The sequence below is a fragment of the Danaus plexippus genome, chromosome Z, assembly GCF_018135715.1.
Source record: "Danaus plexippus chromosome Z, MEX_DaPlex, whole genome shotgun sequence".
NCBI lineage: Eukaryota > Metazoa > Arthropoda > Insecta > Lepidoptera > Nymphalidae > Danaus > Danaus plexippus.
The window spans coordinates 8,953,337-8,978,824 of NC_083559.1; the positions used below are offsets into that span (position 1 = coordinate 8,953,337).

At 30.5% G+C, this 25,488-nt stretch overlaps 1 protein-coding gene across 2 annotated transcripts in view; it reads left to right on the forward strand.

Moving 5' to 3' along the window:
* The first annotated feature begins 337 nt into the window (after positions 1–337).
* The window catches only part of LOC116777877 (glutamate receptor 1-like), a 71,688-nt gene continuing 46,537 nt past the window's right edge, over positions 338–25,488 (forward strand). For both annotated transcript variants that reach the window (XM_032671646.2, XM_032671645.2), the window contains exons 1-2: positions 338–579; positions 22,125–22,277. In XM_032671646.2, coding sequence (XP_032527537.1) covers positions 480–579; positions 22,125–22,277 — 253 coding nt within the window. In that variant the 5' untranslated portion in view covers positions 338–479. The remainder of the gene's footprint in view (positions 580–22,124; positions 22,278–25,488) is intronic.

The following is a 25,488-nucleotide window of genomic DNA, read 5'->3' on the forward strand; positions in this document are numbered from 1 at the left end:
TTATTAAATTAATTTGGTAAATTATGTTTAATGTAGAAAATTAAAAGGAATAGAAATTAAGTCAGAACTTAAAGCCAAGAGTATATTTCAGTGGTGAAATAAGTTGTTAAAAACATTATATTACTTCTACAATTTTTTTATTAACTTTCATACTAAGATCAAAAAATATCGTTGAACGTATAAAATTATTTCCAAATATTAAAGATAATTATAAAAAAATTAAACCATTAACAAAGTATATTACGGTAGGCGTATATCCCGAATAGCGTAGCGGTGGGGGCGCCCCCCGCGTCCCATGCTACAGCCCGTCCCGACGAGCAATCAGTCGCCCCTAAGTCATAGGTTTGCACACAGCATCCGAAAACAATATCAGTTAATATATCTTTAAATAGCTTGTATATCACGCCAATCAAGTAAATTAGCATGTGAGAAAGGCAGTCAAGAATACATTAAAAAGATTAACATAGAAAAGAGGGAAAATGGAGGATAACCACAAAACTGTGTTCGTTGCCGGCTTATTGTTATCGTTTCTTGCTGTAGTTTCGGGACAATCTTTTGCCGTTGAAAAAATTGCTGTTGGTAAGTAAATAGTCCATTAGTAAATTTAATTAAGATATTAATTTTGTTTCTTAATTTTGTCCAATTAAATATTCGGTATTTTACATTTTATATTTGTAACGTTTCTGTCACGTGAAGATACTTCTCTTTAGATGAAGTCCAATGGAGTACCATGTTTTGTTTCCGTCTCGCTTTCTCAATGTATCTTGCGGTGAAAAATCGTATATCGATTTTCTCTTTCTACCCCAACGCGTACCTCCCTCTCACTACTCCGAAATCAAGTGAGAAAACAGCTTTTGGGCGTGCGTTAGAAAATATTTGGACAGTGTTCACGTTGTTGGCGGCGCTCTCCTATTGTAAAATTACTTTTGCATTCTTCATTTACTTTATATATAATATATTTTTAAATTGTTTACAGTAATTTATTAACAAAAATAATTGTGAAAAAGAAGTCATTAAAAATAAGCACCTTTTTAATCAATTGAAGAAAAGAAAAAAATAGGAATGCGATCAATTGAAGGTCATCTTTCACAGGCAAGAATTATGTAGTAGACAAGCGATTAACGAATAATACTGTAACATATGATTCAGTTGTGCTTTACTGTTATACTCACTAACTTGCTATATATTTGTATTGAGAATTATTTTTCAATAATCTAATTTCATGAAAATATTGTGCCGATATAACATTGACCAGTTCTGTATCATTCCGATACTTTTAACTTTTTCTTAGCAAGTCAATAACATCATGTTTTTATTTATAGTCCAATAAAATGTTAAGAATACGGTTGAACCTAATTTTTTATCCTAATTTGGTAATGAGTAATTTATGGAATGTATGAAAAAGCAATTAATGGAATGTCGTAATATATAGTACTCCTATAATTGAATATGAACAAATGCAAACCATATATAAATCTATAAATGGGAAAAAAGCCAAGTATCAGTCAAATATTCCCGGTATTATTGGAGAAAATCGTAAAAAAAAGAAAATTTATTTAAAGGCCAACTACTATTTCACATCAGAAAATTGTTATTCATTTTCTGACTATTTATCAATACGGAAAACTACTTAATTGGTTTTGAAGTAAGTTCTCGTATATTGCAGAAATTCCGTTCAGTACGATAATACTATTCAAAGGTAATACTGCAAATACATTTTTCCCTCCATTTCAATCAAATCAGTTTCACGCCATCAAATACTGAATTTGTGCCTTCCTGAAAATACGTGAAAGGTTCCGGACCTGGGCAGGATTCATCCAGCTGTTAACTACCAGATTTTTTAAATCATCAATGCATCGGTCAACAAGTTTCGGCTTCATCGATCCACTGCTTGTCTGGAGAAATAACCAGCCCTATCTCACTTCTGCGTACTAATTTTCAATGCGATGTCTATGATTTATAAATATTTTCAGATAATATAATGTATTATGATATGTACATATTAAAGGTATCATAATTAATTATGCGAGCTGCGTTTAAATATCGGCTATAAAGTTATCAATATGATACCATAATACTTCAACCGCTCGTTAACGACGTGTTTAGTGAGCAAACTTGATTAAGCGTTTGTGTTAAGAGTGATGTGGCTTGATCATGAAGTTATTAAAATACAAAACCTAACAGCACTAAAGCTATAAACTAAACGTTGCAAAATAAAAATTAAATGATTTTTACTGTAGTATTGGAACCATTTAAATAAAATGATTAATAACTACATAGAACACTACAGTTTAATACGCATATAATATAATTTTAAATTTTTTTAAGTCTTTAATTTTTTAAAGCAACTGACATACCTAATTGAAGAAATAAAGCTTTTGTTGATTAGTCACTTCATACATTATAGACTGTCTATATGAAAACGTTGCACCAAAATATAGTTTGAAAATTCAACACTTAAATTCAAGTCTACTTACTAAGTTCTGTAAAATATAAACAAAGAATAAAACTTGCATTATTTTATACTCGATGGTAAGGAGTTAGTTCATGCAATTATTCAGCTAAGTTTTTTGTAAGTGTTAGTAAATGAAAATAGTGGAATTTGTCTTAAATAGTAAAAATTATTGTTAATATAATATTATAGCTTAATATTAATCTTGGAATGTGCAAACGTACTTGCTGGCACACACCCATCGGTAATATAATCATACAACGACTTAAGAACGAATGCACAAAATAATTAAATTGAAATTTTTGATGGAAAAACAAGAAGCATAAACAACCGAAGTAAGGTGTGTCAAATCTATAGGTTATAGAATCTGATTTGTTGTCAAAAAGCAAGTAAGGCTAATTAGTCTCTAGTTGGTGAGAATGGACTGGGAAAAGATGGGAGGCAAGATTAAAGTACGAACCTAATATATTAGAGACGTGTACTCTGAGCGAGAGGACGAGTATGCACCGCGAAAACCTGTAAGTTAGAATTGGACCTTTGCTATTTGCGAGATCTATTTGAAACAGATTAATAAGATGGGTGAAAGTAGAACAAGGCCTTGAAATTATAATCAGACAAAATAATAATTCGATTGGCGGCATGACTTTGATGGTAGTATCTATATTGTTGGCCAATTATACGGTCTTTTACCAAAAATATGCGCTGGTTTGGGATCTTCAGGTGTGGGCATGAGTTAAATGTGGTAAAAAATTACCAGTTGTCTTCTAAATGATGTTCTGAAGAATTTTTATTTTCATTTCAGCATCATTGCAGATATTTCATAATTTGGGACACGTGTCTTTAAAAAAAATTTTTTCGACGTTGTGCCAGTTCTCATAATTTTTCGTGGTTATTATAAAATTTCGTGGTTATTATCAAGTGATGGATACTTGTGAGAAACAATACAAAATCCCAGAGGATATTTGTGCGTCGGCCTCCAGACCAGACATATTTATGCATTCGCGAATTTTAAAGCGCGTTGTGATAATAGAGCTTACGCTTCCTTCGGAAACCAACATTCCCAACGACCATTCCATCAAGGTCAATATAAATTACGAGCTTACTAAGGAACTCACTGTAAATAGGTTCGTCGTGGATTAGTACGCAGTAGAAGTGGGAGCGAGAGGTATAACGGCTAAATCTCTCTACAACCTACTTGGGCCTGTCCAGAACTAATATCAATTCATTCTTGTGACGTACATCGAAGGCAGCCCTAGTAGGTTCTTTTCAAATTTGGTTAAGTAGAGAGAGGAGCTTGGACAGTGGAGATGAGCATTTAATACGCGTTATATAGGGGCTCTTTAAACCTACTCCAGGGTCGCAAGTGCCAGGCACTATTAAAGCTCCTTTCCCTGCAACGCGATTGACCCGGCACCCGCACCCTGAATCTATTGAATGCTAAGAGATTTCATCTCATGAAATGGGGTATTTAAGATAATACGATTGCAGTGATCTCCTTTCACAAAAGGGATATGAAGCCATTTGTCATATACCAGACACTTCAAAAGTTTGGTATAAGTCACATGTTCGTAAATAGTATTATCGATAGATACAACAAGAATTTTTTTGTTAGCGACCAAAACAGATCGGGGCGGCCGCATGCTGTTAAAACAACAAAGACTATTAATGTTGCTAAAACCAGAATCCGTCGAAACCCCATTAGGAAGCAGAAAATGTTATCACGAGAAATAAAGATTCCCGCTAGGGCTTTATCGCGTATTAGAAAACAAGTTTGGAAGTTCAGTGCTTATCATTGATATACAGGACATGCCCAAAGAAAGTGGATCGATCAAAATGCTTTTTGTCGCGATTCGTAGGTGAAAGGCCCAGAAAGGTAGGACTTATCAAGGAGTCACAAAACAAAACTTTTGTGAAAAGGAATGAAAACATTAACCAAATATATCAAAATACAGTATTAGTTAATGAGATTTAAGACTTTCGCGGGTATTCATTTGAATAAAACTAATATTTTTCGGATTATACTACGACAGAATTACACGGCAAGCGCATTCTGCCGGCATCCAGAGCGGTACGCCAGAAAAATAAGAAATCGTGGCCGGTACATAATAAATAACAGGCCAACTGACAGACATCCACATCTCATCTGCCCGTGATCACGGTTGCTATAAAGTAATCGAAACATCAGGAGTTTGTAGTCTTTAAAAATAATAAAATACGTGTAGTATAATCCAAAAAATATTAGGTTTATTTAAGTGTTGATTAATTTTATGATTCGAGTCAGCAATATAGTTTTTAAAATATACCATGAACTTCCTATCAGGACTCTGCTCCTCCCTAAAAGGCACATACTACCTTGATTTCTTTTGAAGCTACCTGGCTTGATACTAACGTTGCGGACTTTATAAGAACTGCAGAGTGGCCCTTATCTATCTCAGAGTCCAACGCTTTAAACTTCAAATAAAATTCAATTTTAGACTACACGGTCTGCTGTAAACAATTGTATGCCATTGTGTCTTAAAATTTTTTGGAGCATGCTGTGGCGGAATTTCTCTTGGAAACTGAGTGGTAATCCATAGATTTGGGGCCAAACAGATTGAAAGTTCGTGCAAAAGCAAAAGGTGGCCATTATACATAGAATATTAACTTTTATTTTTCGCTGAGACTTTAATAAACCTGCATGTATATTATAATAATATTATATTAGTTCATTAAAAAATGTTATTTTATTTGAAACGGAACTTATTGTTGATGTCTGACTTCATTAGTCATTGTATGTGGTTGTCAAAACGAATAGAATAGTATAAATGAGAATACGATGTTTTTATTTTTCCTTTGTCTAGAATTCTAATTGGTAGATCAAAGCAATTGACAATTGTTGTTGCCAGAGATGGTCACCCTTTTAAATTTTTGTGAAAAACTCTAAACCATGCAAGTTTTAAGTGATGAATTTCATCACACAATAAAATTCGTAATTACAGTAAAATTTTGCTCAGAATAAGTTTATGATTTCATTTCGTACACTCCTTAAAACGCATCTTGTCTTTCTTTAATACGATAAAAGGAAGTCTTCATTTTTATTTTATCATCAAATTAATAAATATTTATTTGATCGTAAAAATTTTGAGAAATCATAAAAAAATATGGTACTTTTCTGACTTTAAACAAATACAACATATATTTTTTATTTGGATGTAAAAACTATGTGCATATTAATTCCAGGAATAAATAAAACGGAATCATAAATCTTATATCATAAAATTTTGTTTTATTTCTACAAACCTAGATGAAAATTAATATTTATTACTTAAATTAGGAGTTTTAAGACTTGTTTCGGATATTCATGTGTTTAATTATCATAAATAGCTCACAATCATACATCACTACATGTAACCTTTGTTTCCATATTGATATTAGGAACTTAACCCTTTCTGCGGAGGTATATGTGCATGATTTTTCATGCTTTCAACATAATCTTAAATAGCATAAAACTCATAAAACAGAGATTCCCTTCCGTAAAAAAATTATTTTCATCGTAACTTGTTCTAACATGACATTGTGTCAACTATTTCTTATTTTTTACTTAAAATGTATCTCATTTGATTAAAATCAAGCCTCGTTATTTTTTCTGAAAATGCTTTTATTCCAATAATTTGCTAGATAGCAAAAATTATAACAGTTGTAGTGGCAAAACCAGTTTAACTTAACCATTAGTGTAGCACAGTTATGATATTTTTTTTCAGTAAACTTCAAAGTTCCGGGCTTACAATCAATAAATACAAAACTAATGCAAAACATGTATGCAAGCTGATGTTAAACTGAAACATTTAATTGTAATTATGTAACCATTTCGGTAATTAACGGCACATTGGATTTAATTGATATGTGTTTGCTCATGTATTTAGAAGTTTCCATTTAGTTATTAAGAAGTAACTGGCAGTATACTACTGGCATCTCAGAAAAAAAATGAATAATGAAACTTTTAAAAATTTTCATTTGTTTTAAATGAAAATCGTTTAAATCTTTACGATATAATCCTGGATAATAATAGAATAAGTCGTATTATTTAAAGGAAACAAAAATGTGTAATTTTGTATTTAAGAAGGGTGACTATGAGTGGTAGGTATTATGAGATGTTGATATTTAGCGCTTCAAAAATCATTTATTTGGAAGTAAAATTACAGCATTTAGTAAACCTATACCGAAATGTCTTGACTTATTTACTTTGCTTCTTATATGTTCCCGGATTCCGAAGTTGTCGCTCACCTAATTCACCCTCATTGATCGCATCTGTTATTACTCGTGCCTAAAGGTCCTTCGAGTTTTTATGTTTAAATATTTTTTTAAATCACTTATGAACCTTGCAGAAACAACATATAAGTTAGGTATGCTGTTTAGACAGCTTTTTTCTTTTAATGTTTACAGCGGTTTTCATTCCAAATTACACTGGTCTGTGTTCTATAATTTCTAGCAATCGAATAAAATTTTGCTTACAGAGAATTGCCAAGTATACGCTTCACATGTGCTTTTTTTCGGTAGTATAAATTGACTCTTTTCACTATCTTGTGTCATTACTAACATGAGAACACCAAATGGCACCAATGACTTTATTTTTGCAAATGTAAAGAGCTTCTTTGTCAATTAAAATGATTATTCTGCTTCCATCTCTCATGAAACCTTAATCATAAAATAAATAACAAGAAATTAATTCGAGATCTATATCACACTTTATGTTTATTAGTTTGAATTATACAAAATTATTGTTTGAAATCTTTAAAATACTTAATTGGTCTTTGATGCGAGAGCTACATAAATATATATAAACATTTAAATCATATGATTAGTGACGCTCCCAGGAAATTTCGTTTTTACAAAAGGTTTTCCAAAAGTAACTTTGCATTACCAATGACATGTTATGTTCTTTTAATAATTATATTTTGTATTAACGGTAATACGTAAAAAATAAAAATTGCCATTAAGCTAGTCACATAATATTATAATGCTTTAAAAAAACATGAAATTACTTGTCATTATAAACTTATATCTCAAACTTGAATCTAATAAGAAAATAGGGTAATATAAGTATTTTCTTTTGTGTGTTTCATATATAAAAGTCTTCGCTAACCCATGTGGTTTTTTTATAGCATTCATGCTAAAGCTATCACATAGCCAAGTTCGCATGAGACATTTTGTTAGACTTTTGAGATTTTGATCAATGATGAATATTACAATTTTAAATATTCTCTTTTAAGTTATTATTCAATATTTTGTACATATCTTGCAGCGAACATTTCTTTTGAATATATTTAAAATAACCGTTATAAGACCAGTGTAAGTAAAAAATTACACAACGAACTAATTAATAATTAAGAAAAAATTAAACGACATCAAATTGGTGCTCGAAAAATAATAACTTATGATTATACAACTTTTTCAAAAATGAAATTTATAAAGAAGGTGTTTATTCGCTATTTGAGTAAACCAATTTTATAACAACTGATGTGGTACTTTAAATTCTTGTAAGTTGAGTATTGATATATATCGAATCCAAATAACACCAACTCCTTTTAATTTTACTTTTACTGCAAAAAAGGTCTTTTTCGTTTCCTTCTGTATTAGTTTGAATTAGAACCAATGAACATGAGTATAAATTCTGCCTTTTCCCTTAATCGTATCTGGTAACAATAAACTGGTGATCACTTTGAAGTATTGTTACTTCATCTATATAAGGATAAGTGACGGTTAATATACCATAACAAAATGTTCAACCAATATAAATTGTGAGTAATAATATAATAATGAAATATGGCTCGTAGTAAATTACAATAAAAGTTTTCCTCTCCTATTCTTTTTTCGTTTTTTTAGTATCTCTTTTTGTTTTCCTTTCCTCCTAGCATATTATTTGAAATGACATTCAATTCCGTAAAATTTTTTGAAGTTGAAATACGAGTACATATAGTTTTGACTTAAGGCCTATTAAGATTTACCTAACCTTCTTGTCATAAATATTACTGCTGATTTGCCAGGTATAGGTAAGTTAAATATTTAACTTATGATTGAGTTTATTTATGACTGAAAATTTCTGCTGTCGATACCTGCTGTCTGTTAAATAATAAATGCAATTACATACATAATTAATAAAATCTATTGTGATATCTTGATTTGAATTACCAGTTACTTCGTAGACTATGTTGTGAAAGGAAGTGTGTTATGGGGGACGAGAGAATATTTTTAAATTAAATCACAAAAAAATATTGGTCCAATAAATATCACAACGGTATCTAGACATCCAACATGAATTATGAGCTCATGGTCCTAATAAAATCTCTTTATCGGTTGGGAATAATTTACATCACAAATCTGACTTAAATTAGAAGCACCTAGCAAGATAAACAAAGCAATAATAAATTTATAAAAACTAACTTTACCTTTGATATATTTTTGTGGATCCTAAAAATTTCTTTAACATAATTGTATATAAAAAATAAACTGACATATTAATTATATATCATAAATTATTTATAATACATTCAATGAACTTCAATAAAAAAATAAATATAAGAGGTAAAATAAACTAAAAACGTTTTAAACAAGTAGTATTTCAAACAAGCACGAAACTCATAAATATCAGACACCAGCAGACATCCAGTAATGTCCATTGAATCGGTTTCCCCTTATTGTTTTGCTAAGTGTGAATGAAATCAAGTTTATGGCGCGTAATAAATCTGTATGATATCAGTGCACAGTTGTTATTGATATTAGCTGTTGTTTTGCTCTATTAATTTTTGTGCATGCAAGTTGCAAAAGATGTACTTTAAATGAAGATCAATGGAATATTAATAAATTAAGTTATTTAGATATGCAGATATTGTGTTTAATTGGTATCATAGTAATATACGAAGATATAAGTTTTATATTTAAAAAAAGATCCTTCCCTTTTTACATACGAGTATATTTTTCTTTTTCAAAAAAGTCTTTAAAAAGAAAGACTTAAAATTTAAGCAGAGGACTAAAAGTTTAAGGACACAAACTATACGTACTGTATGTAACTATGACGCAATTCTATTAAACAAACTTTTAGTTTTCCATTCCAAATCAGCATCATAGTTCACGTTGCTGGGTTCATTATTTGTTCTTTGTTTGTACATATGTAAAACTGGTAACTATCCTCAGTCAAACTCTTTTTTACTGGCACCCTAATACGGCATTGGTATTAGTCTCAAAATATATATTTTCTTAAAAAAATGTATATATGACTCTATTTAGAAGCATTGTCAACACAACGACTACCAAAAGGCATTGTCTTAAGGAACTTGTAGCTCCATATGATTAACACTGAGGTATACTCACAAATTTTATAGTCCTTGACAGCGGTATTAACAAAAATCAAAGCTTTTGTACCGGAATTAACTTACTGTCTCAAACACAAAACTACAAATACAATGTTAAAATTTTCAAATTTTCAATGGGTTCGTTTCAGGAGATTTTTAGAAAGAAATACTCCTTAATCGCAATCTACCGGTAAAGTCGGTTTGCCGGTGTAGCAATACTTACGTCACACTTACAAAATTCCTCTGTTTAGATTTAATAAACGGTTCATAGTTAGCTCAGTAGCAATAGTTTTGAATAAGGTGTTACAAAAAAGTCTGAATAATCTTTTTTTACAATTTTATTATGAAAGGTACCTTAGACAATTCTCACAAACATCAAACATTTGCGAATACAGACAGAAAATCACCCAGAAGCTTGGAGCATGTGGCTTCCATTTTGGTGTTTTTCTACAACACTGCAGTGCATATAGAGACTAAGTTTACTCCCTATGAGTTGGTGTCCGGAAAAAATGTACTTTACCATCTAATTTGCAATCAGCACAAGTTGTTCCGTTGTACAATTTTGAAAATTATCCTTTAGAACTCAAATTCAGATTATAAACGTCACAACAAGAGGCGAGAGAAAATTTATTAGCTAGTTAATTAAAAAGAAAAGATAAGTATGATCGAAATATAAACCCTGTGACATATAAACAGAATGATTTGATTTTAATAGAAAATGAAAATGAAATTTTTTTAAAAGTTTATGTATTAAATACTTGTAAAGACAATAATTATAATATAACATTATTCCATATTACATTCGTAGTATAAGCTAAAATAAAATAAATTCTAGTGTTTATTTTATTTTTTTATTGTGGTGGAGATGAGATGTAGTGAATAGATTATATTAACTTAATATACTTATTAACCATTATATATTATGTTAATCTACTTTTGTACCTATTTAATGTACGATCTATTGCAAATAAAGTCAGTATCTACTCGGCAGTCTCGGCTTTCATTCCTCTCTTAGGGCACCACATTACATCTTACTGAGGTTCGACGACGACGACTCGCTCGTGTGGTTCGATTTTTTAAATTTATGTACATCTACTGCAGTTGAATAATGAAGCTTTTGTTGATGTCCAGCCCGAAAATGTAAAAAGGAAGGGTTGGAGTCGGAAAAGACAAGATCACCCCTAAAACGGCTACGCTGAATCCCAAGTGGCGGTAAACACTCTGTTCTTTGAAATCATGGAGTGACAGTGAGGATTAAATCTCCTCCAAATAAATCAATGTAACATTCACAACCGATGACAATGATTTGATTAATTTGAATTTCAAAACAAAAAAAAAATCTTAAGCAACGGCAGTCTTCATTAAAAAACTTTACACTTTTGAAACCAGAGAAAGGTCTTTGATTGTCAAAGGATTTCTGGAACCTGAAAATTTACATTCTGTAGAGAATCTTTTTAGGTGGTAGAGCCTAGGTGTGTTCAAGTTACTACAGCTCGAACGTGGGCTGGCTCGACCGTTGCGGTACCACCCTCTTTACAGGCGTGATGTATGTAGCCTTTAGTGGGTACGTCTCGTCTGATGAGTGTGAGAGCCGATTGCCCTTTACCTGTTTCCACCCTTCCCTGCCATTTCTTTACTCCCATCCCTCCCTTATCCTTAACAATCAAGGTTGGCAACGCATCCGCAACATCTATGTTTCGGATGTCCATGGGCGACGGTCACTACTCCCCATCAAGTAGGCTGTCTACTCGTTTGCCACCTTTCTCATAAAAAAAATACTGAAACGTATGCATAATAGAAAACATTTTAGTAAATACTTGAGTACTTAATAAAATATTAAACAACTAGCACAAAAAAATGAAAACCATACTCCATTGGATATTCGGTTTGCGAGATCTTCTACGTAGATGAATGACCAGTTTGGACAGTAAAGCGTTCCGCTCGCTTCGCTCAACACATATTTGCAAAGTCATAAATAGAGCGACCTTCAAAATAGAACAAGTTATTACAGAACTTGTGCCATGGTGTTGAAATATATGGAAACAAAATGCAAGCTCACATGTTTTTGGTAAAAACTGTTGCGTTACAACCCGTGTAAAACCCAAAGAGCATATAATGCTGGATATGCTTTTCTTCTATTTGCACCTACCAATTGTAAAAAAAAACTAAAACTTTACTATAATATAAAAGTAAAAGTCACAACTACATTAAAAATACTTTTGATAGACCATTGAACTACCAAATGAACTGCCAAATAATAATAATCCATGATCAAACAAATTACTTTCTGGTCCTTAGATTTATAGTGTCATTACATATACGAGTATATACGAGTAGTAGTTGCTTACAATAACAACGATTTTTTTAATTTCTTTTAAATCTACTCTAAAAAGAGAAATCCATAAAGTATAAAAAAGTGTATCAAAGAAGTTTGTGACATTATTAATAATATCACTTTTTCTTTATTTATGACATGTAAATTGAAAAAAGAAATACATAAAAACTTACCTCAATATACTTACTCAATTCACATTGTATAGTTAAAATTTATACATAATTATTGTTATCTCTGTCTAACGGCCCTACTATATCTAAGTATATCTTCTCAAACGACAAAGTTGCCGTTGAACTTATTGTCATAGGTTTTTTAGTATAATGTGAGGAATGTTTTTGTTTTTGACATTTGTCACATCTTTTTATAAATTCTGTAACATCAGCTTCTAATTTTGGCCAAAAATAATATTTCTTTATATTATTTACCATTCGTCTTATGCCGGCATGGCCACTTGTGGGTAATATATGAAAATCGTTTAAAATTACACACCTATTGTCTTTATCAGTTATTCTCTTTGTTCCTCTTAAAATATATATACGTGGTCCGGACCAATTACTTATGTTATTTATTTCATTTATACATTTTTCCAAAAATGTATTATTTTTCTCAGTGTTAATAAAGTGTACTTCCTTTTTATTTATTTTCTCACAAAATATATTCTGCTCTCTCACAAATTCGCCTGGCGATAGTTGCGGTCGAGAAGCTAAATTAATAAAAATTGTATTCATTGAGGGCACATAACTCAAACATCCCTTCTCATGCGTTATCTCTTTCAATTTACGATATCGATTTAATTCATAAGCGCTTATGAAACGTTATCCCGTGAAATATTTCGGTTTGCTACGTACTTCTACAACTTTTGGTTGATCAGGCCAACCGTTTTTAGAAATAATAGCATTCCGTTTTTGCTTAGCCATCTGGTCCCGCGTCATTACATTCATCACCGTTTGATTCATCTCTTTCAAGTCTTCAGAAGTTAAATGCAAACGTGAAAGTGCGTCAGCTGCAGAATTATTCTTCCCTCTCAAATATTCAAGTACAAAATCATATTCTTCTAATGTTAAACTAAATTTAATTATACGGCTAGTTGGGTCCTGTATTCCAAGTAAATAGATAAGTGGCTTATGATCGGTCTAAATTTTGAATGTCCTACCATACAAAAATGGACGAAAATGCTTCACGGCCCATACAATTGCAAGCAGTTCTTGTTCAATCGTTGGGTATCTTTTTTCTTCTTTGTTAAGACTACGACTAGCATAGGCTACAGGCCTGCCGTCGCTGTTGCATAAAACTGCACCTACCCCATATTCTGATGGATCTGTTTGTAAAATAAATTAATTAGACTCCGAAAAATTGGGGTATTGCAATACAGGATGGGATATTAAATTTTGTTTCCATTGTTCAAATGATTTTTGGCATTTCTCATCCCATTTAAATGTAACATTTTTCCAACACAAATTATTTATTATGGATGTGCTTTTGTAGCAAAGTTAGGAATAAATTTCCTGTAATAATTTACAAAGGCAACGAATGTTTTGATTTCGTCAACTTTAGTAGGAACTGGGTAGTCTTTAACAACTTGTATTTTATCAGTATCTGGTATAACACCCTCTGCTGACACAATATGACCCAAGTAAAGTAGTTTATTCTCTAAGAAAATACACTTCTGAGAAATTAACTTCGGATTAACTTTACGTAATCTTTCAAAAAAGGATTGCAAATTCTTAATAGGACTAGGTAAGTCTCTACTATAACAAACTAAATCATCTTGGTGCACCAAACATTGCCATAGTCATCATACGTGAAAATGAACTAGGACTAGTCTTTAAACATATAAGCATTCTAGTCATCTGAAACTGTCCGGAACAAAAAGCAGTATACTTGCGACTGTCTGGGTCTAAGCTTACATTATAATAACGTTGATGTAAATCTAAATGAGAAAAATACATGCAACCAGATAAGGAATCTAAATTTTTTGTTATATTTGGCAGAGGCAATTTATCATTATGTATACTGTTATTAAGTTTTCTGTAATCTAAGACCAAACGCCATTTTTTGATTCCGTTTTGGTCACTTTTTTTTGGCACCAACAAGATTGGACCCGACCATTCAATTTGACATGGCTCAATAGTATTTTCTTTCAAAATTTCATCAATTTGTTTTTTAATTTCATTTTTTAAAGCATGAAGCAATCGATAAGGTTTTGAAAAAATTGGCTGTATATCCGATTTTACTTGAATTGAGTGTTGATAAATATCAGTGGTTGATAACTTGTCTCCTTCCAAATAAAAGATATTGGGGTACTTCGCACATAAACTTTCTATATTAATCCTTTCCTCTTTATTTAAATTAATTAACTGTAATTTTGACATGAGTGTTTTAACACACGATGCACTTTTCTCGATTTTATCAAAGTTAAATATTATATCCCTTTAAATTTTCTAAATTAAATTTAATTTCAGACAAAGTTATATGTTTTGATATTGAATTCAAAATTTAACTGGTATTTTTCCATTGATTGGATGTAATAAAGTACTCGCTACGAATATGCCCTCGCACACTTCTTTCGTAAATACCACACATTCCTCTGTTAAACTGGTATTAATATAGTGAATAGTTTCTGATATGGCAGGTAACGACAATAAATGACTACATGAGTCTATTCATTGCAAAGATATTTGTTTAGATTCACTGATCCATAAAGATAGACTATTATATTTCATATCAATTACCGCTCCATACTTTCCTAAAAAAGTCTTGCCCTAAAATACCGTGCGATTCACAAGATAACGTGTCAAATACATAAAACTTATGACTAACACACTGCCCATGTACTGACAAATGTAAACATACATATCCGATAGCCTGTACTTTTCACCTATACCGTTTATTGTTATGTTTTATTTGTTAATTGGAATGTCGAAATCTAAAACATGTTTACGTTTTATAGCTGAAATTGAAGCTCCCGTATCTATGAGCCAGTTAAACGAGTATCTGTTTTTATAAAGTAATTTTATGAAGTAACTACTATCGCTAGCTAGAATACTATATGTTTTAGGCACGATAAAATTCATTTTCATGTTCCGAATTCTGAGTGGAAGAACTTGATTGAGGCTGTGACTCATCAGTCAATACTGCCCGAATCTGTCCTTTGAATGGTGTATAACCCTAGAATAATTATTAAAAGTTCTACCTCGATGTGGCGTTCTGTCTTGGGGCGCTCCCAGTGGCTGAGATTGTGGCTGCTGGGCAAATTGTCTTGTCCGAGTTTGCGACTGTCGTCCGTCGTACCTCTTGGAATGCTCTGATGAGAAAGCGGCCTGGAAGTGTTTTTAGGGAAACGATTATTATTATGCCTTCTTAGTGTAAACACTTCAGCAGTTGAATTTGAACCTGGAATGTCCTTGTGGATTGCAGCCTGAAACGTCTTTAAAATTTTCAAATCTTTTAGCTGTAATAATCGTACCAATTCTACGATTTCTCAATCCGTCGCTAAACTGCCAAATTTCCTGTTTCCTTTTTAACACTTTTACACTTTGCTGTCATGGATCTTCAAATCGGGGTAAGCCTGGCGCCATCGAAAAAAGAATTGTCACACCCTGCTGCTGCTCGCGTTCAGCTCAGATTCCTGTCGTATCTACCTCAGATGACATTTCCAACTTATCCGAAATAACCCATATAGGACTCCCAAAACTAGGCAGAGTACCACCACGCATAACAGGATGCTCCACGTTTTCATATGAAATCGGAACTCCTCAATTGGTGCATCATTTGTGCCCCCAGCTGTATTTTGTGCTATCAATTTGTTCTCTTCTTTAGACTACTGTTTCCCCATTTTCTAAGCACACTTTTAATACACTAGCGTCACTGTTATAAGTTTTAATTCCTTTCATTATCCGACGATTGCATTGTGATGAGAACACGTTGTTTATAAATCACACTCCATATATGTAAAATTGGTCGGCGACGCGGTGGTGGACGGTATCAGAATACTTGCGCGCGTGAATCTACTTTAGGCAGGGTCGCCATGTAGTGTGGTGCCCTAAGAGAGGAATAAAAGCCGAAACTGCCGAGTAGATACTGACTTTATTTGCAATAGATCGTACATTAAATAGGTACAAAAGTAGGTTACATAATGTATAATGGTTAATAAGTATATTTAGTTCATATAATCAATTCGCTACATCTCAAAGGTTTTTAGGCATACAATCAGCCCAGCCTAGGTTACGATGGTGTCAAACCAAAGGTGGTTTCAAATTCCACAAACTCCAAGGGGCTAGTTATACAACTCGGTCGTTTAGATTATTTCACGCATTTTGAGAATAACAACTCTTGAGAACAACAACAACTCTTGAGAATAACTTGTAGACAAGATATTTCAAGAAGGAGAGTGGTCGATAAGTTTTTAAATAAGGACGTTGTCTTTTAGAGTTTGTCTGGATTATTATCACCTTTCTTGAAAAAGAATAACATCACACCTGCACTCTATATCCTGGTCGGGAGGACAGTATAAGAGTTTTGGTTACTCTTCAGAAGCTTCTTTCTTCTTTAAGGATCTCTTACGAGATCCCGTCCTCTCTGGGGGAAGTTTGCAAGAAAAATAAGTTTGTTTGCAAGTAGTATGAGTGTCCCATACGGCACCCATATCGATGTCAGGAAACTGGTGGAATACTATACTAGCACATGGATGGTTCGCGCTTACGGAATTATGTTAGAGGTATTTTGGAGAAATATAAATTCGTTTCAATTTAAATTAAGACATCGTCATAATTTAACGGTACCCTCAACTAACAATTACAGATGTTATATGTATTTTATTAGAATAAATATGATAGAACAATAAAACCTGTCCGTATTTGTAATTTGCGGTTAACAAAATAAAATATTTCTTTGAAAACGAGCTAGGCGTAACGAACTATCATTGTCTGATAAAAACTATAACGTGATGGTGCTGAGTTAATTATAGATATAGAACTATAATGAGGAGTTATGTTACACAATAAATGTATAGCCTTTTTAATGTAATAGTAATATCATTTTCCAATATCACGTTTTTATTTGTAGCTGTTTTCTTCACTTTCTTGTAAGAAAGACTCTCGAATTACATTTATCCCGGGAAATTGGTCATTATTTGAAAGTTTAGTTCAAAAACTTTATCAAAAGTCCACCTTCAAAAGCTGCCAATAAAGCTTTTCTAAAATGATATATACAACGTCACAACCGTTGAGGCTCTTAAGTTAAATTACAATTTTTTATTTTATTCATGTTTAAATGTCTCATTTAAATTCCGTTTATATTTTGTTGAAGATAGTATTCCATATTTGGTTCTCGAAAAATAGCAGCGCCAACTTTTAACAATATTTGGATAAAGTTTTTACCATTATAGGGCAAAGTTATCTTGCCTATCTTACTTTCCAATATGTACTTCTTACATTGCAAAACTTGTTCTGATACACTTTGTTTTTGTTTAATCTTTGCACCGCCTATATAATATTAAAAGTTGAAAGGTAAAACAATTAGTCCTAAAAATATTTTTCTATTTTCATTTTATCATTTTTTTATTTTCGGTTGAGGAATGTATACAGCGTTATTTCAGACGTATTGTTGCAGCTAGTTAATTAAACACGACAGAAGCTGCCAACAGGAATATGAAATGCACGTACGTTTTATGTTTTTCTTTTATTTTATATGTCATTTCAGTGGAATATTGAACCCATTATAAAGTGTGTCTTACTCTTTGAATCAACCTATTTATCTAGCAACAAAACTAACCTTGTAATGAATTTTATATTATCTACATTAACTATATATTCTGAACTCTACAAATACACATAACCGTTAAGATATTATAGATAATAATACCTATTAACTATATTTCAGCAATAAAAATATGATGATTATTTTTTCCTTTTCATCATTTGTATTCCATAGCTTCTGACTTTTGCTTTACAAATAAATGTCAGTGGCTACTCATCCCTGACGATGGTGCTCGGTGCAGGAGATTCTCAGGGTTTGTCCTCTCCGCCACTGTTTAGGTATTCCAAAGGACACACTTTGAAGAGTGTACGCAGGAATTGGAAACTTCAATTCCTACATCTCTTTTTTATCATTGGAAAACTAGACACACGGTGGACGTCCATCCTTTCGTTGTAGGTCTTCCTTACATCCGGACGTCCACTCCCAAAAGAGAGACAGGCTCTTTTAAATTGTCTAGATTCTAGAATATCATATTCGCTTTAACAATATTATTAACGAGTTATATAAAATATTTAAAAAAATACAAATAAATCATGACTTACATTTTTATATATTTCATTGGTAATATTGTAGAAAACTTTTAAATAAAAAAAAGTACATGATATTTATGAAGTTTTGATTTCGATTTATAGCCGTAGTAAGTAACAGGCAGTTTTTTTAGCCAACTAAAAGATACATAGATATTATTTCATTTGTATATTTTATTTTATGTTATTTATATTTCTTTTAACAATCCATATAACAGAAAAAAAAGTCGAATACTCCTTTTCAATCTCTGTGTTGAAGGTTTTGTTGCTAAAAGATCCGAGTTTATTCTTAGATTATTTTGCAGCATTTTGTCACCTCATTGAGTTCAGTGAGTTGGCACTGAGTTCTGCGTAGTTACCTAGAACAGGTCCTAAGCGAATGTGTAAAATACTATGAGCATAATTTGTATTCATTATTTGTGACCTAAAATGCTAATGAAATTAAAAAGAAATATTTCAATGGCAAGATTTTTTAAATTATAAGTTTTCAACTTCTTGCCAACGATCCCTTCAAGACTAAGTCTGTATAGTAACATGATTTTCATTTTATTAGTGGATAAAGGACAAACATTACTAAATATTATTTTCAATATCAACTTTAAATAAATATTGTAGGCAGCCATCAAAACCGTATTATTTTCATAATATATTAAGTTTTTTGTGTTCATTATTACATTAACTTCCTTCTAAGTTCAAAAGAATTAAATCCAGTATTAAATATATATTAGCAAAAAATATTTAATATACAATGATCATTTAATCTGTACTTTATATTTAGTTACTACTTATACATTATAAAGATAAATAATAATGATAATTTGTATCCTACAATTGTCGATAAAATCCTCAACCACGGAAGATCGTGAGAGGTTATTGTTTATTTTATATTACTGCTTTAACAATAATAAAAATAATAAATAAATATTTTACTGACTTCAACATCAATTATGGTTATCTTTCTTGCCTACTATTTTACTTGAAATATAATTTATATGGATCCAATATAATTTATTTATATGCCACTTTATTGGACACCACACGGTTAAAAATAATTATGTTAAAAGAAAAAAAAAACATACTTTGAATCTTAAAATATATTTAAAGAGGAAATTGAAATAGAAAAGAAAAAGGAAAACGACGAAAATATAAACAAAGTATTAAAAAGATCATGCAATTAACAATTATTTACACGTGGCATCCACGAAGCTGTGAGTGGGCTTAAAATACTTTTCTGATAAAAAAATATTTAAAATTTCTTTTCATAAAAATGCTACAATATGGAAATTACTACACTTTAGGGGTAAAAAATCTTCGAAAAATGTAAGTCACAGTTTAATTATAATGAATTTTTTGTAATCATTTAAATTTAAATAATATCCTTTATCAAAACAACGTTTGTCAAACATTTTTCAATGATATGCCATCTGTATATACCTATATAGGTATAATAATAGTTTAGGTTTAAATATTGACGTATTAATATTACAATTTATAAAAACAGTCCTCAGAGCAAAAGAAGGAAACAATAAGGACTTTTATTGTCACTTAATTAGTTAGGAATAGAACAAAACTCATTAACACTGTTAGAGCAATTTAAACTGTTATGGTTAATTAACTTTGTATGAGAGAAAATATTTTCCAATAAAATAAACATTGCGAACACTTAAAAGCGGATGCTGTAAAAATGATGCCCTGAAGATTATTGTTACGAGGATAGTGTATATTAGTTTAAAAAAAACATTTTCTGTCGAGATTTTAAGTGAATGAAATATTACAATAATAATAATTTTACAATAAAATCAATTATAGTCTGTCGTTCGTCACAAGACTATAGTTGTAGAATTTATCTGATTAATTATTTTTAATTTATGAATTGATTATTAAATTATTTCATTGATTATGATTGATTTCAGTATATGGCATTAATAAAGTCAATAGTTAAATTTTTACATACAAAATTACTTTGAACTTATCATTTACAATATATGAAAATTCATAAGGATATTTATGCGCAATAATTTTAATAAAGTCTAAAAATTACAAAAACAGGTGAACATAATATGAACATTTTTGGTATAAAAAAAGCTAGGATTCGGTGATTTAACGTTAAACAATTAACTATGGTTTTTTTTAAATTTTCAATTCGTTAGGTGTTTTTTCGTTTTGAAACGAACCAGTCTGTGCAGTTCCTTTTTTCATCTCTAATTGATGTAACTTTAAAATGAAAAATAATAAATATAACCATAAAACAAAGAAAAAGTACGAGTTTTATATATAACATAATAAAATGTTGAATTTTTGTTGTAGTTAAATAACACACATTATTTTAAAAGAAATACAAGAAATTCTCCTACAAAAGAACAAACCGATGCCAATAAAACAATCTACCCTGGCAAGAAAACCATTTAGTTCGTTCAAAGATCATTAACGTTTTTCCTCCACTAAACGCTCAGTCAAGGCGAAACAATTACTAAAATCAGTTAAGAGAATACGGCTGCAGAGAAAGCCGAACTTCCATAAACTGGAATGAAACATTTCGGCGTGATATAGAAAGAAATGACGTAGCAAATGGAAGAAATATTACTGAGAATGGAGCTTCGGAATGGCTCTCACAGAATAATGTTCGTGGGAGTGAAAAAAGACATAAGGATAGTGTGTCCACGTGGAGAAATAATCGTTTTATAGAACGTTTAGCTCTGATTCATAAGATATGCAAAAATTTTCGTCATTAGAATGCTTAAATCATTTGAAAAAAAAATTGTGCCTATTACACATTATCAAAACTTAATTTTTATTTGGATGAAGAAAATAAAAAAAGATAGACAAGTTATAACAGTTTAAAACACTTAATAACATTAAAGAGAATTTAGTTTCAATTATAATTTTTGCCTATTGATGCTAACAGCCTAATGATATAATATAATAATCAAGATCTTACTAACTTGTATGTTTTTTCTTTAAGACAATTTCTTAGTCATTAATTTTCACTTGTATTTTACTTAAAAGATGTTTTATTATATAGTAAAAGTTAGATAGAGGTAATATTTTGTGTATAGTCTCATCGCCGTTGTATACAAGTCCTATTCAACCGCCATAACAGGCGATTCAGATAAACGTTCCGGTCGGTGGTCATATATTAGTCGATGACACCCTGGAATACGGGCTGCCTTTTCGAACACCGATAAAGATGTCAAATGAAGTGTTTTACGCCGTAAAGCGATTTCTCGTAAGAATCATTTCCTGTTTTAATAAGAAATTCTTAATGTCTAGATCTGTTTACAGAAATCCTACAGACGAAATAACTTATTCTGTAATATTGGCAAAAGGATATATTTTGAATGTGTAATACCTAACTTCCTCTATTTTCGTTTTGCTTACCCATTAAATATTTTAATAAATAATAACATTTTTAAGTCCATAAATAGCTTTATTAAAAAAAAAACTATCTATTAATAGGGAACAAGCACACATCCACTGAGCACGCCTAGGTAATGAGTGTAAAATCCCATCACCAATTACTCCAGTAAACAGCCACCCTCTTATAAATTGCATATTGGGTCGTACATACAAAAAACTTGGTCACTCTAGCACGGCAAAATAGTCCCTAGTGACATCTGTTTTCAGTTACAACACATCGACAAATGTTAAAATTTTACTAAAAATAAAAGGACTTGAAAATGCATTGAGAGATAAATTAAACTATGTCCATTTATTTATGTTACCAGGTGCAATATTCGATCAGAATACTGAGGAAATACAAAATGTATTCAAATACGCAATGACTGTTCATAATCAGAATATCAGCAGCCGTCGCTTGGAGCTTCAAGCGTATGTCGATGTTATCAACACCGCTGACGCATTCAAGCTATCACGCCTGAGTAAGTATCACTTATCACTATATACTTACTGATATATTTATGGATATTATAAGGATATATTTTTAGTAATTATATGCTTATCTTTCTTTTCTTTGTTTTTTAATGTGTTTTTTTTATATAAGGCATCATGAATCCGAGAAAACTTAGACTAAATTGATTTCTCAGTTAGCTGTTGCATAGTGGCATTATATTGCATGTGATTTTTATAATCTATTGAAGTCATTTTAAGGAATTATGGAATTAAGTACTTGCTTTAAAATTACATAATATTGTTAACGTGATAAAAGTTTACAGCGTAGAGAGGATAGAGATATAAAAACTTTTCTACTATTGAATAAATCTGTATCAAAATTCTGTCTCCTGTTATACAAAAAAAATGTTAAAGATTTTATGATTTGGATATTTGTTTTCAAACTACGAATTTTTATGAAGAAGAAACCATGTATAAGATTTTTTTTTAAAAAGCTTCGTTTTTTAGATAATTTATACAGAACAATGTATAATTTCTTAAGAACATTTTTATTCCGCAAAATAAAAAAAAAAACTGAATAAAGAGTTAACTGTGAAACTTATTCTGTAAAAGCTATAAACTAGAATCTAACCAATACTGTCTTACAATATTTAGTATTTCTTGTTAGTAACTAATAAATTAAATCATTGCCCAGCCTATCCTATGAGTTTACATATAAAACTAATTGAATTCAAATTCGAAAATTATTCGTTTCCCGGATTCAGTATAGTAAGAAGAGACGGTTCTAGTAAACATTCAGTTCTTCAAATTCAATCTGAAAGTAATCACTTATTTTTAATCAATCTGGAATGGTTTTAAATATATTGTATTTTATAAAATTTACTCATTGTCATCGATACTAAAACTACCTAATTGTAAAAACTTAAAGCCATATCAAAATACTTCCAAAGTCGCTGTATAATTAATTTTAATTACTGTTATTAAAGTGTAAATGATTTGAAATATTAAGCAGTATAAATTTTTTTTCCAATGTGGAGTTTAATGTCCAACATTTGTTAAATGAAAAAATAATATTAATAAGGATGAATAAATTTATTTTTAATTAATAAATAAGTTTATTATAAATACGTATTATTATGTATGAGTTCGAAACTTCCTTTTCTCTCCCTTACCTGTTTAATATTATCAACATATAAACTGAGATGTATGTTTTCCATGTATTTGAATTTTCATAGTAGGTTATAAACAATTAAGGTGAGGTTATATTATATTGAATATTCTCAATTATTTTTAACATTCCCATTTACTCATGAAAAATAATTAAAAATATAATGTGTAACTCAATTTAAAAAACACATTTGTTGTTCGAACAACATGCTTTTATTTTCATTCTATTACAGATGTTTATTTAATTTAATCCCTTCTTGAATAATTTCTTATTCATAAAGAAATGGTACGACAAATGGAACGTTCGCTTCAGAGTTGTAACTTGCTAACTTAAATGGACAGAGTGTCCTAAAATATGAAAGTTTTCAAGTCTACAAGTCTAATATTGTAGAGATTATTTTTTGACACTTTAAATAATATTTAGTGACAATTCTGAATAGTTGGAAACAAAATAAATTCTTTAGGTCTCGCAAATGTCAGCTCTTATAGCTAGTCGTTATTGATACTAAAATTGCAGTCTTGACAAGCAATTATATTTATAATTTTACAAACAATTTAAAAAGCCTCCTGTGATAGATAAGATAAGGTAAGAAGTAGATAATCACATCTGAAGTAAATTCAGTCTACTTTCGAACAACTCAACGGTTACAAAATTTTGTTATTCGTGCCAATTTTTTCTTAATGCACAAGCTATCGTCTCCTGTGACTGGTGCGGCAATATGACACGAACTGATAAATGTTGTTAGAATATTATAATTTTTTAGTAAAAAAAAAATAATTATGCATTTTTGGTTAATGATGCAAACATTATATATTGTCAATAATACGTTGTATGAGGTCATGATAGATTAACGCATTATAAGAAATTATAGATTACATTTGTATTAGAATGATATACATATATACCTCTATATATGATAGTAATAATATTCTTATTTACTTATCGAGTTTTAATTTTTTTTCAAGGTCCATTTATTTTTGTTTATTCTGGAACATAAAAAAGTAATATAACAACTTACCCCGTATCTTAAATAACACAGATTCTAACTAGTTTATCCAAAGAGTTATTTGTCCCCAAATATTTCATCTGTGACATACTGTAGGAGGTTACCAGCTTTAGCGCGATAACTATAATTTAAAGTAAATACTGAATTGCCGCTTTATGTTCTTAAATACAGTACTTTATACCCTTAAGAATAAGAAACTTATTTTCTCTGAACGACAACGATTAAACCAAGGTTACGTAGAATAAGACAGAAGCAGTGAAACACTTGCTTTTTGTATTTTGCGCTTTTCGTCCACTTACTTATATCATTAAATTAATAAAGCTTTTGTGTTTCAGGGGCTCAGAAATATATAACTTGTGTTTTTGTAAATCTGCGCATTCAAAAGTCCTTTTCTATAAAAGGGATCGTTTTGAACATTAGTCTTCGAATGCAATTTTACATACATAACTTCTTTCTTTAAAAATTTAAAATAAACCTTTTATGCGGTAATAACTAAATATTGAGCATCAATTTAGAAAGATTATATAATTTGTAACATAAGAAAACTATGTGGTAGGTTTTGTACAGTGAAAGTCCCTTAAATTCACATACTAAAAAAAAGTGCTATGAAACCTTATAAAACTTTTTTTTATATCATTTGATTAATTAATTCATTAATAAACATTCTTGGAAAATAACTTTCTTAGTGAGATCTGCTCCTTTTAAGATTGCACTATAATATTAGAATATTTAAAATAGCTTCATAAATGCTGTCTCAAATAATCTTAATTTCTGTTATAAAATATCATGGAGTTGAAAAAAGTTTTGTTATACTTTAGCTATCGATGTACATATTTCAGTAAAGATCTCTAATATATTTTTCTCATTCTTGCCAACAGATGCTAATAGTTCCTTTCAAGTCTCTAACTTGTTTTAGAGAATTTTCTTTGAAAACGTAACGGGGGAGTTGTAAAATGTGAATCGTGTAGAACTTTTTATCTTGCCACTATAAATTGCGGTAAGTTATTCAAAATATGATAACGTAACACATTTGTTTATTCATGTAAAACTTGATGATAATGAATTT